This window comes from Staurois parvus, unplaced genomic scaffold (genome assembly GCF_062004578.1).
Source record: "Staurois parvus isolate SC_StPar_1 unplaced genomic scaffold, SC_StPar_1.0 ptg000172l, whole genome shotgun sequence".
Classification (NCBI taxonomy): domain Eukaryota; kingdom Metazoa; phylum Chordata; class Amphibia; order Anura; family Ranidae; genus Staurois; species Staurois parvus.
The window spans coordinates 12222582-12234544 of NW_028317968.1; the positions used below are offsets into that span (position 1 = coordinate 12222582).

General features: G+C 46.8%; 1 protein-coding gene across 1 annotated transcript in view; it reads left to right on the forward strand.

Moving 5' to 3' along the window:
• The window catches only part of ELOA (elongin A), a 67038-nt gene that overhangs the window by 43878 nt on the left and 11197 nt on the right, over positions 1-11963 (forward strand). Inside the window, exons 8-10 of the mRNA XM_089676694.1 lie at positions 4198-4378; positions 10754-10865; positions 10952-11142. Of these exons, the coding sequence (XP_089532820.1) occupies positions 4198-4378; positions 10754-10865; positions 10952-11142 (484 nt within the window). The remainder of the gene's footprint in view (positions 1-4197; positions 4379-10753; positions 10866-10951; positions 11143-11963) is intronic.

Sequence of the window (11963 nt, forward strand, 5' to 3'; positions counted from 1 at the left end):
GAGGAATAGTGCCCCATCGTTGGTGTCAGTGGGAGGAATAGTGCCCCATCGTTGGTGTCAGTGGGAGGAATAGTGCCCCATCGTTGGTGTCAGTGGGAGGAATAGTGCCCCATCGTTGGTGTCAGTGGGAGGAATAGTGCCCCATCGTTGGTGTCAGTGGGAGGAATAGTGCCCCATCATTGGTGTCAGTGGGAGGAATAGTGCCCCATCATTGGTGTCAGTGGGAGGAGTAGTGCCCCATCATTGGTGTCAGTGGGGGGAGTAGTGCCCTATCATTGGTGTCAGTGGGGGGAGTAGTGCCCCATCATTGGTGTCAGTGGGGGGAGTAGTGCTCCATCACTGGTGTCAGTGGGGGGAGTAGTGCCCCATCACTGGTGTCAGTGGGAGGAGTAGTGCTCCATCACTGGTGTCAGTGGGAGGAATAGTGCCACATCATTGGTGTCAGTGGGAGGAATAGTGCCCCATCATTTGTGTCAGTGGGAGGAGTAGTGCCCCATCATTGGTGTCAGTGGGAGGAGTAGTGCCCCATCATTGGTGTCAGTGGGAGGAGTAGTGCCCCATCATTGGTGTCAGTGGGGGGAGTAGTGCCCCATCATTGGTGTCAGTGGGGGGAGTAGTGCTCCATCACTGGTGTCAGTGGGGGGAGTAGTGCCCCATCACTGGTGTCAGTGGGAGGAGTAGTGCTCCATCACTGGTGTCAGTGGGAGGAATAGTGCCACATCATTGGTGTCAGTGGGAGGAATAGTGCCCCATCATTGGTGTCAGTGGGGGGAGTAGTGCCCCATCATTGGTGTCAGTGGGGGGAGTAGTGCCCCATCATTGGTGTCAGTGGGAGGAATAGTGCCCCATCACTGGTGTCAGTGGGGGGAGTAGTGCCCCATCACTGGTGTCAGTGGGAGTAGTGCCCCATCACTGGTGTCAGTGGGAGGAATAGTGCCACATCATTGGTGTCAGTGGGAGGAATAGTGCCCCATCATTGGTGTCAGTGGGAGGAATAGTGCCCCATCATTGATGTCAGTGTGGTGGAGGGGAGAATAGTGCCCCATCATTGGGGTCAGGGGGGGGGGAAATAGTGTCCCATCGTTGGTGTCAGTGGGGGGAGGAATAGTGCCCCATCATTGGTGTCAGTGGGAGGAATAGTGCCCCATCATTGATGTCAGTGTGGTGGAGGGGAGAATAGTGCCCCATCATTGGGGTCAAGGGGGGGGGGGAATAGTGCCCCATCGTTGGTGTCAGTGGGGGGAGGAATAGTGCCCCATCGTTGGTGTCAGTGGGGGGAGGAATAGTGCCCCATCGTTGGTGTCAGTGGGGGGAGGAATAGTGCCCCATCGTTGGTGTCAGTGGGGGGAGGAATAGTGCCCCATCGTTGGTGTCAGTGGGGGGAGGAATACTGCCCCATCGTTGGTGTCAGTGGGGGGAGGAATAGTGCCCCATCGTTGGTGTCAGTGGGGGGAGGAATAGTGCCCCATCGTTGGTGTCAGTGGGGGGAGGAATAGTGCCACATCGTTGGTGTCAGTGGGGGGAGGAATAGTGCCACATCGTTGGTGTCAGTGGGGGGAGGAATAGTGCCACATCGTTGGTGTCAGTGGGGGGAGGAATAGTGCCCCATCGTTGGTGTCAGTTGGGGGAGGAATAGTGCCCCATCGTTGGTGTCAGTGGGGGGAGGAATAGTGCCCCATCGTTGGTGTCAGTGGGGGGAGGAATAGTGCCCCATCGTTGGTGTCAGTGGGGGGAGGAATAGTGCCCCATCGTTGGTATTAGTGACACAAATGATGGGGCACTATTCCTCCCACTGACACCAATGATACTTACTTTGCTGACCCCTGCTCCAGCCTGGGCTCGCTCTCTCACTTACCTGTCAGCTGTCTTCCTTCTCTGGCCGCTCTCCTCTTCACTCGCTCCGGCAGCTCCCTCGGTCTTCTTTGATGTACGCGCGCTGCCGCTCGGCTCCTCCTCTCCAAGCTCCACCTCCTCGCCGGTGATTGGCCGCCTGTGTGCCTCTCCTGAGCTACAGTTCCGGTGGCCAATCAGCGGCGAGGAGGCGGAGCTGCTGAGCGATCCCGGAGGTGTGGCCAGGTGACAGCAGCGTATCATCCCGCCCACACATCGCCGGAGACTGCAGCGGTGTCTCGGTTCCTAAGACCATCGGAAATATGTGTTTTCCGATGGTCTTAGGCGACCCCTGGGAAATGGTCGTTCGACCCCCAAAGGGGTCGCGACCCCCAGGTTGAGAACCGCTGCTCTACATGGATGTGTAATCGCTGTTAATGCGCATGCGTGCTGTGCGGTGTTGCTAGCCGCGTACTGGAAGTCCTGGAGCTGGCAGCACCAGCGGTCTCTATGGAAAGAGTGGTACAACATGCTGAGAGACCAAACTGACAGGCTCTTCACACTATGATGATGTAGTATTATAAAGTGTAGGTGTTAATGAAGGGGGTAACAGGACATGGGGAAAGCAAAAACTAGAGAATATTGGCCAGTCCCTGCCAATTCTGACATTCCTCTCCTCCTTTTTGCTAGAAAGCTGTTTAGAACCCCCAAACATTATACATTGTGCAAAAAAATTAAAGGAACACTTTTTAATCAGAGTATAACATCAAGTCCGTTAAATTCCTGGGATATTGATCTGGTCAGTTAAGTAGCAGAGGGGGTTGTTAATCAGTTTCAGCTTCTTTTGGTCTTAATGAAATTAACAACAGGTGCATTAGATGGGCAACAATGAGACGGCCCCCCAAAACAGGAATGGTTTTACAGGTGGAGGCCACTGACATTTTTTTCCCTACTCATCTTTTATGACTGTTTTTCTCTAGTTTTTGCATTTGGCTAGGGTCAGTGTCACTACTGGTAGCATGAGGCAATACCCTTCAGAGGTTGCACAGGCAGTCCAACTCCTCCAGGACGGCACATCAATACGTGCCATTGCCAGAAGGTTTGCTGCGTCTCCCAGCACAGTCTCAAGAGCATGGAGGAGATTCCAGGAGACAGGAAGTTACTCTAGGAGAGCTGGACAGGGCCGCAGACGGTCCTTAACCCATCAGCAGGACCAGTATCTGCTCCTCTGTGCAAGGAGGAACAGGATGAGCACTGCCAGAGCCCTACAAAATGACCACCAGCAGGCCACTGGTGTCTCTGACTTGTTTCTGACCAAACAATCAGAAACAGACTTCATGAGGGTGGCCTGAGGGCCCGATGTCCTCTAGTGGGCTCTGTGCTCACTGCCCAGCACCATAGAGGTCGATTGGCATTTGCCATTGAACACCAGAAATGGCAGGTCCGCCACTGGCGCCCTGTGCTTTTCATAGATGAGAGCAGGTTCACCCTGAGCACATGTGACAGACGTGAGAGGGTCTGGAGAAGCCATGGAGAATGTTATACTGCCTGTAACATCATTCAACATGACTGTTTTGGTGGTGGGTCAGTGATGGTCTGGGGAGGCATATCCATGGAGGGACGCACAGACCTCTACAGGCTAGACAGTGGTACCCTGACTGCCATTATGGACCTATTGTCAGACCCTACACTGGTGCAGTGGGTCCTGGGTTCCTCCTGATGCACGACAGTGCCCGGCCTCATGTGGCGAGAGTATGCAGGCAGTTCTTAGAGGATGAAGAAATTGATACCATTGAATGGCCCTCACACTCGCCTGACCTAAATCCAATAGAACACCTCTGGGATATCATATTTTGGTCCATCCAATGCCGCCAGGTTGCACCTCAGACTGTCCAGGAGCTCAGTGATGCCCTGGTTCAGATCTGGGACGATATACCCCAGGACACCATTTGTCGTCTCATTCGGAGCATGCCCCTGACGTTGTCAGGCATGCATACAAGCACTAGCCTGCTGCATCATTTTTTCACTTTGATTTTTGGGGTGTCTTTGAATTCAGTCCACTTTAGGTTGATAACATTTATTTCCATCAAACGATGGGGTATCCTTACGTACCCAATTTATCCAGACCCTAGAAAATGGCGCATGTTGCAAAATTTTATGTCACACAGTATTTGTGTAGCGGTTTTTCAAATGCAAATTTTTTTAGAGAGAATACACTTTAATGAATTTTAATGCACAAAAAACACAACATATCCAATTTTTTTGGTAAAATATAAAAGATGTTACAATGCGTAAATAAATATATACTTGGGTTTTTTGTTTGTTTTTTTTTTTTGTGCTTCTGTAAGCTGACTCTATTTTTTGTAGGTATTAGTGGAAGACACAGATCAGCTCTGGAAGAATCATTGTCAGCGAGACTTCAAAAAAGAGACTCCATCAGAATATGAGTCTTGGAGAGAACTGTACCTTCGGTTGCATGAGGCTAGAGATAGGAGGCTTCAAACTTTGACTGAAAACATTCGCTCTGCCCATGCAAATAAACCAAAAGGTAACATAGCTTATTATAAACTACTGCATTTAGATTTTTGTAGTTTTGCTACAGCAGTTAACACTTTGCCTCTTTTACTGAATAAGAAGATGGCAAAAGTGACAGGTCAGAAACCAGTGACAGCTTCGGAGTCCAGGAAGAGCCTTTCATAAACAACAAACCTCATGCTCTTAGCAAAAGCCTGTATCACAGTTCTGTAAGGATAACTGGACTTCCAAAGTCCTCTGATTCAGTGAAGGTGCGTCCCCTCTTATGTGTTGGCCTTTGTGGCTGCCTACGCTCAGGAAGCCAGACAACTCTGTTGCATTGTGATGTGAAGAGGCTACGAGTTAGAGCTACTCGCTTCCCCCTCCATGCTTTATGTGCTCAAGGGTATCTTTTGAAATAAGAACATTATTCATTGTGGCTGCTGTCCCAAGGAGCCATTTCACATGTACCAGAGGGAAGATGCCTCACCACCGTTTCTATTCCAACCTGTTCATGGTTCCCAAGCCAAATGGTCTGGTCTTTTCTGGACCTCAAGAACAAGTTCCTGAAAGTCCAGAAGTTCAGGATGGAATCCACCTGATTGTCGATCACTTCACTTTATTAAGGAGACTTCCTGGCGTTAGTGGATATCAAGGATGCCCACTTACATATCCCTATTTTTTGGCCTTGCCAGTGGTTTATGTGATTCTTGGTGGAGGATTGCCACTACCAGTTTGCCTTTCAGCCTGTGTAAAGTGCCCGGGGAGTTTACCAAAGCATTGACTCCGATTCTGGGATTGTTGAGGACCCAGGATATCCCCATTGTGTTGTACCTGGAGGACATGCTCCTCGGGTAACAATGTGCTCAGAAAGTGACATTAAATGTCCAGGAGACGGTACAGGTCCCGGAAAGGTTTGGTTGAGTACTTTAACTTCAGAAGTCAGTCTCGGTTCCGACTTAACATCTGGAATACTTGGGCTTAAGCCTGGTACACGCATGGGACGAAATTCAGCAGGAAACATCCGACTTTGGTCTGTCTATAGAGCTTTCTGTTCTACAGAAGATGGTCTAATGACTGACTTCTGTCAAACGGGCATGCTGAAAAATGCATTTGATCAGCCCTTGCAGCGATCTGTTCTTGGGGTATTCGATGTACGATGGTGCTGAGGAAGATAGTAGCTGCCTTCAACTTAATGTCATGTCGGTATGGGACAAACATCAGAAGTCTTTGGATCCTTCAATGCATGTGACTCCCAAGACCAGGTCGGCTCTGGAACAATGGATATCATTGCAGATGCTGGATACCTGGACATCCATCCTTCCAATCAAGTGAAGGTCTTGACGATAGACGCTAGCCTGTCGGGCAGCGGAAAGTGTTCTGAGGAACCTCTTGGTTCAGGGAATGTGGTTGTCAAAGCAGAAGTTGCCGATCAACATCCTGGAAAGTTAGTCGATTTGGCTGGCTCTGCCACAGTGGTCTGTCTGCCTTCGGAGTGTCTCTCAGGGTGCAGTCAGACAATGCCACAAATGTGGAATAAATTGACCATGAAGGAGGGAGACGTTTCTCTGCTCAGGATGAAGTGGGCCTGATCTTGTCTTGGGCAGAACACGTGTTCCAGCTCTCTCCACTGTACACATTTCCAGTATGAAAAATTGGCAGGTGGACTTTCTCAGCCAACAGCAGTTGAATCTAGGAGAATCCTTCACCTGAAGATATTCAAAGATTTGTCCGTGGTGGGGAACACCAAATGAGCTGTGGGCTCTTACGGATTGGTCAGAATTGCTGTCAAAGGGTCCAGTCTTCCTTCCTACTTTACAGTCACTGACTTTAAAAGCCATGTCATGCTTCAAAGTCCACATCCTGGGGAATACGGGTGTTTCTAACTCTGTGATCCCTACCATTCTTAAGGCAAGAATGTTGGTTTCCAGCAATGCGGTTCAGACCTATCGCATCTTATTTATTAGTAAAATCATTTGTGTTGGGATTCACACAGATTGTTCCGCTTATGCAGCCCCTGTTGTCTCTGCAGAACCTTAACTTTGACTTTGTCTGTTTGGCAGATTTCTCCTTTTTGTAGGTTCTCGTAGTTGGCTGCGCTTTTTTTGTAAGGAGTCCTTTTTGGTTCTTCCCCCAGGTGGTGTTGAGGCCTCAGTCCTCTTTCCTACCAAAAATGGTTTCTTTGCTCCACCTCAATCAGGACATTGTGTTGCCATCTTTGTGTCGCAATCCTAAGCATCCTAAGTAAAAGGTGTTTCATTCTTTGGATTTTCTTCAAGCTGTTTGCATTTATCTGAAGTCTACAGCTTTGTTCCGACAGTCTGATTCCCTGTTGATTGTGCTTGAGGGTGCTTACAAGGCTCCGGCTGCTTCTCAATCCATGATTTCTAGGTGGATTTATTAGCTGGTTTCTTTTTTTATGCTTTCCTTATTTAAGGAATTTCTTTTTTCTAACAAAAAATTACAATCCACAACAAAGTATAAACCACCTCTCATTGGATGTGATAACAGAAATACAACATCCTTAGACAAATATAAGGCACATATCCATATTACATCATTATCAAGGGATCAAATATAAGGGTACTATCCTTTTCAACAATAGAAGCAACTCTGAGGTAACAAAGACCACATACATGACCACGGGTAGCTAACCGTGAAAGAGCCACTACTCCTGACTTCTCATTGTGACAGCCCAGTGTCATCTGGTGAACACACATTTTTTGAGGAAAAGAGGAAGAAAAAGGTGGTGTGTCTGTTACCTTTTTTAGAGCAATAGTCAAGCTCTCCATTTGCCAGATATCCTCAGTCTTATGTGACCACTGTGCCAAGGTGTGTAGTGTAAAATAAAGTGTGAGTTTATGGTGCAGGAGTGTCCGTAAACTTCTGCATGTAGCATATCTCCCCGATCCGTTGTCTGATATAGATGGAGTACATTTGGTGTAGTGTCACAGATATATGGTACCACTTTGTGATAATGTTATAGTCAAATTCTTGGTATTTATTACTGATGGATGATTTGTAAGAGAGGATTAAGATTTAGAACTCGTTGCAGGAGACAGCTCAATTTGAAATTCCCTTATACATATATTCTAGAATTTGGGTGTTTAGTGAGAATATTCGATGAGCAGTAGTTTGTAGGTAAAGGAGAAAAGGAGGGAATCACACCTAAGTGTCCTCAGCCATTGAATGCCATTCATCCAACTCGAGTTTCCTGGAGGTCTGTTTTCAATTTCTGTATGAATCCTAGTTCAGAACTCAAAATTTCAAGTCCTGAGCTACTAGCCAGAACTTAAGAGTTAGTTGCCACCATTTGCCCACACCCAACCCCTACCCTGCCCCTATTTCCACTCACCAAATGTGAGCAGACAAATGGAAATTTTGAGGCCTGTCCTAGTTTATCCGAGGCCCCAGTTTAAAAATAGTGTAAATTTCTGAAATATGACTTTGGATTTTGTTGAATCTATGAAATAACTGTTCCATAGAGGACATGGAGACAATGTTGGATCTGCGAGGCGGGGATTGCAAGAAGTGTGTAATCTGTAAAATTCAGATTCAGGCATATTGTGTTTCTCTATCAAAGTTTACTTTGACAGGATTCCCCTGTGATCACAAAGATCAGTTATACGTATAAGACTTTTGTTAGTCCACCATTAAAGTGTTACTAAACCCACAACAGTAAAATCAGTCTGTATATGCAGTAAAGCATGCTAGTTATACTCGCTGTGGAACCTAAGGGGTAATCCATTATGTAAAAAGGCCGTTTTGATACTTTCTTCTCTGCCCCTCCTCTTGTTCAAATGTCCACGTCTTATCTCCTGATAAGACAGACTGAACCCGTAGCCCTTCTGCACATGCTCAGTTTAGTGTGTATTGCTAGAGAGGTTTTTTTTTTCTTGGGAGAGTGCTTGTGATCAGCACAGGCCAATCACCACTGTCCAGACAGAGGTCAGGGGTTTTGCATCCTCTTAGAGCAGAAAGAAAACTCCTCCTACAAGCTTTAACCAGTGCTCAACTGAAGTCACAAGACTGCTGTAACTGCTGATGAGAAAAGGTATTTACCAGTTTTATACTTATTAAAATAATTGCACTTCCGTATTCTGTGTACTGTGGGAGACCAGATGGAGTGAATGCAGGGTCCTGGTTTTAGTAACACTTTAAAATACGCTGGCGGTGAGGCCCAGGGGTGAACTTCTTATTGCAAAGTATTGGGGCCAATGGACAATGGGAAGATTTGAAATTGTGAGATTTAGAGACTCTGTCCCAGATACCTGGTGTGAATGAAAGGGAAAGGGCATAGAATCAAGGGCCTTTCCTTCACCGGCAATTGTAGGATGTGAGAAATTGGTCTAGATTAACAGGAACAGGATTCCACTTAAATCCATAGCTGATGAGGCCTACAATAATTAAATTTAATTGGCTGTGCCAATTGGGCAGCATACAAATACTTCAAGTGAGTCTGGAACCCCCAATCCTCCTGTCCGTTTTGGAGTAAATAATGTTAGCTTGTTCACCCTAGGCCTCTAACGTGGAAGATAAAATACAAGGCCCATGGCCTAAAACATCAGGCAAGTTGTATAGCAAAGATCGCGTTCTGCAGTGGGTGATAGCACTTTCCTGGGTCCCCACCCTGGATGGCAGCCGTGAGGTTGTCCTCAACATACAGTAGGGGCAAGGTCACTAGAGTAGCACATGTGTCCACCCTGGCTAAAGGCCAAAATTGCAAAAGAGGCCAGAGGAAGGGCCAATAAATAATAACTATTAAATCTATGTAGCTCGACTGTTAGTCTAATAGAGCTATGACTGAACCAGTAGTCTGTGACTGTACAGGGCCAAGTCCGCAAAATCTAGACAGGTTCACCGAACAATGATTAATCTTGCCGATTCCTGGCTGCCAACATCATCTTTTCTTTGATTCTGTGGTAATGCAGTTTGACGATGACGCCTCGAGGCAGGCCATCTGACCTGGGAGCGGTCAGGGCCCTATGAATTTTGTCAACTTCCAGTTGGTGGGGTAAAATATCTGGAACGAGATCCTTCATCAGGGAGTGGATCGCCCCCTCCAGGTCGGTGTGCGTTTCCAGGAGGCCCCTTAGCAGCGGGACCTGTTCTTTAAATGCTCAATTTTGGCATAGGCCTCATCCAATTTATTCTGTAGCTCCAAGATCAAGCTAGTATTCTGATTCACTCTAGCAACTGTGCCATCTACTTTGGATTCAATGGTATCCAGACCTTCCCCAATACTCTGTATGTCCCTTTTTAAGATTAGCAGTAATGATGGAGCATGCTTTTGAGAGCTCTTGCTGCAACTGTGTAGAAAAACAGGTGGCAGGCACAGCGTCTCCCGAGTAGAGAGCTGGCGGTGAAGCACGACTAGGCTGACTAAAAGCTAATTCAACCAATTCGGCCATGTTCCTGTCCATGGAGGAAGCTGGAGTGGCTACAGGTCCCTGGGAGCCCAGAGGAGTCACTGGGGATGGAGGGAGGGAGAGAGAAGTACTCGCTCTACGGTCCTGCATCCAGGTCAGCTGACGACTGAGAGGAAAAGGGATTTTGCTCTGCTGCTGTCTCAATGGTGGCCTGAGGTGAGTGTGGCTGGGTCACCTCCCAGCTGCTGCATGGATCTCATGTCCGGCGCCATCTTGGATGCGTGTGACTGCCCGGGGGGGGGGGCACTCCCCAGTGATTACCCTGCTTGTTCGGCCTTTTTATGAGCTGCCCTGAAACCCGACTACATCTCCCTCTCCAGGTGCTCTGGGGCTCTATGATGGCTTCCACCCTCCCAGCTCTCCAAATTCCTGCGGTCTGCTGGTGGTGTGCGTAGCTCGTTCAGGACGTGTCCAGTCGGGTCCATGTGCATGCACACTGCAAGTTTTGTTTAATTATATTGCATCTGCCCATCCAAGAAAACGTTTATCTGGACCAACTTGGCAGAGTCTTGTCAGGTCATTCAGTAAAGGTCTAATGGTATCCCCAGGTAATGAATGTGGAAAAAAAATTCCATTTAAAGATAAAGTTGGTTTTGGGCCTTTGCAGCACCACACCAGACAGGATTAAATTTAAAGCCTTCGATTTCTGATAATTTGTGAAATTTGATAGTTCCTCATAGCGGTGGAACTCAGTAAGCAGGTTTGGAACAGTGTTATCTGACTGAAGATGGCAGCATAACCAAAGTAGTTGTGAATATGAAGTCCTTTGTGTCCTGTAATGTTCTACACAAAGAGGATTTTACATGTAAACAAAAATTCTAATTTTTTTAATCAACCTAGGTGACACACATACATAGGTGTCCACAATCCTTTAACCCAGTGTCTCACAGTAATACATACATACACAATGCAGTATTATAATTCTCACAGTGATTTTGGTGGCAGTCAAAATGTCCCATTTATTTTTTTTGTGAATATAGTACGACAAGCAAAAATGGCCTTTGTAAATACGGAGGTGAAACCCCCACGAGATGTGCGCAGAAGACAAGAAAAGTTTGGAACTGGAGCAGCAGCTGTCAATGAGAAGATCAGGTATGGGGTAAACCATTTAGAAGATGAGATGTATTCCCACAGCATAAAGTCAAATTCCTGACCATGATATGTTTATTGCACTTTAGGGTTAAGCCATTTACTCCAGTTGTTAGCAGCAGCAGCAGCAGCAGCAGCAGTGGTAGTAGTAGTAGTAGTAGTAACCATGTGTCCTCTGAGGAGTCGCACTCATATGAAGGACCCAGCACCAGCTGTACTGTGCCACCACCAAGCAGTGTTCAGTCTGGACATCATGATCCACGGAAACCACAAGTCAAGAGTAAGTTCCTGTGAGATAAATCAAATCTTACATATACATTATTCTTTTATTCTTTTCTTTTATCATTTAGTTTAAGGGTGTTGTGGAAGATTTCTATAAAAAAACAAAGTACTGCTTAATCAAATCTATCTCTCCTGCTCATTTACATTTGTAGATTTGCTTTTACAGTTGTGGCCAAAATTATTCAACCCCCACTGAAATTGAGTGTTTTGGCCAGTTTGACATTGCTTTTGATCATTCAGTCATCTTGCTTACATTTACATTAAAGAGGCACTTGTAGGTCAGACAAATATAACATAACAGTTATAATGAAATAACCACAAATGTCTTTTCTGTGCTCACAGCATTATCAGTTTTATTCAACCCCCAAGTGACATTCAATCTTAGTACTTAGTACAGCATCCTTTTACAGTTATAACAGCTTTTAAACGTGAAGCATAGCTTGACACAAGTGTCTTGCAGCGATCTACGGGTATCTTCGCCCATTCTTCATGGGCAAAGGCCTCCAGTTCAGTCACATTCTTAGGCTTGCGCACTGCAACTGCTTTCTTTAAGTCCCACCAGAGGTTCTCAATCGGATTTAAGTCTGGTGACTGCGATGGCCACTCCAAAATGTTCCAGCCTTTCCTCTGCAACCATGCTCTAGTGGACTTGGAGGTATGCTTGGGATCATTGTCCTGTTGAAAGGTCCAACGTCTCCCAAGCCTCAGGTGTGTGACGGACTGCATCACGTTTCCATCCAATATCTCCTGGTACTGAAGAGAATTCATGGTACCTTGCACACGCTGAAGCTTCCCTGTACCTGCAGAAGCAAAACAGCC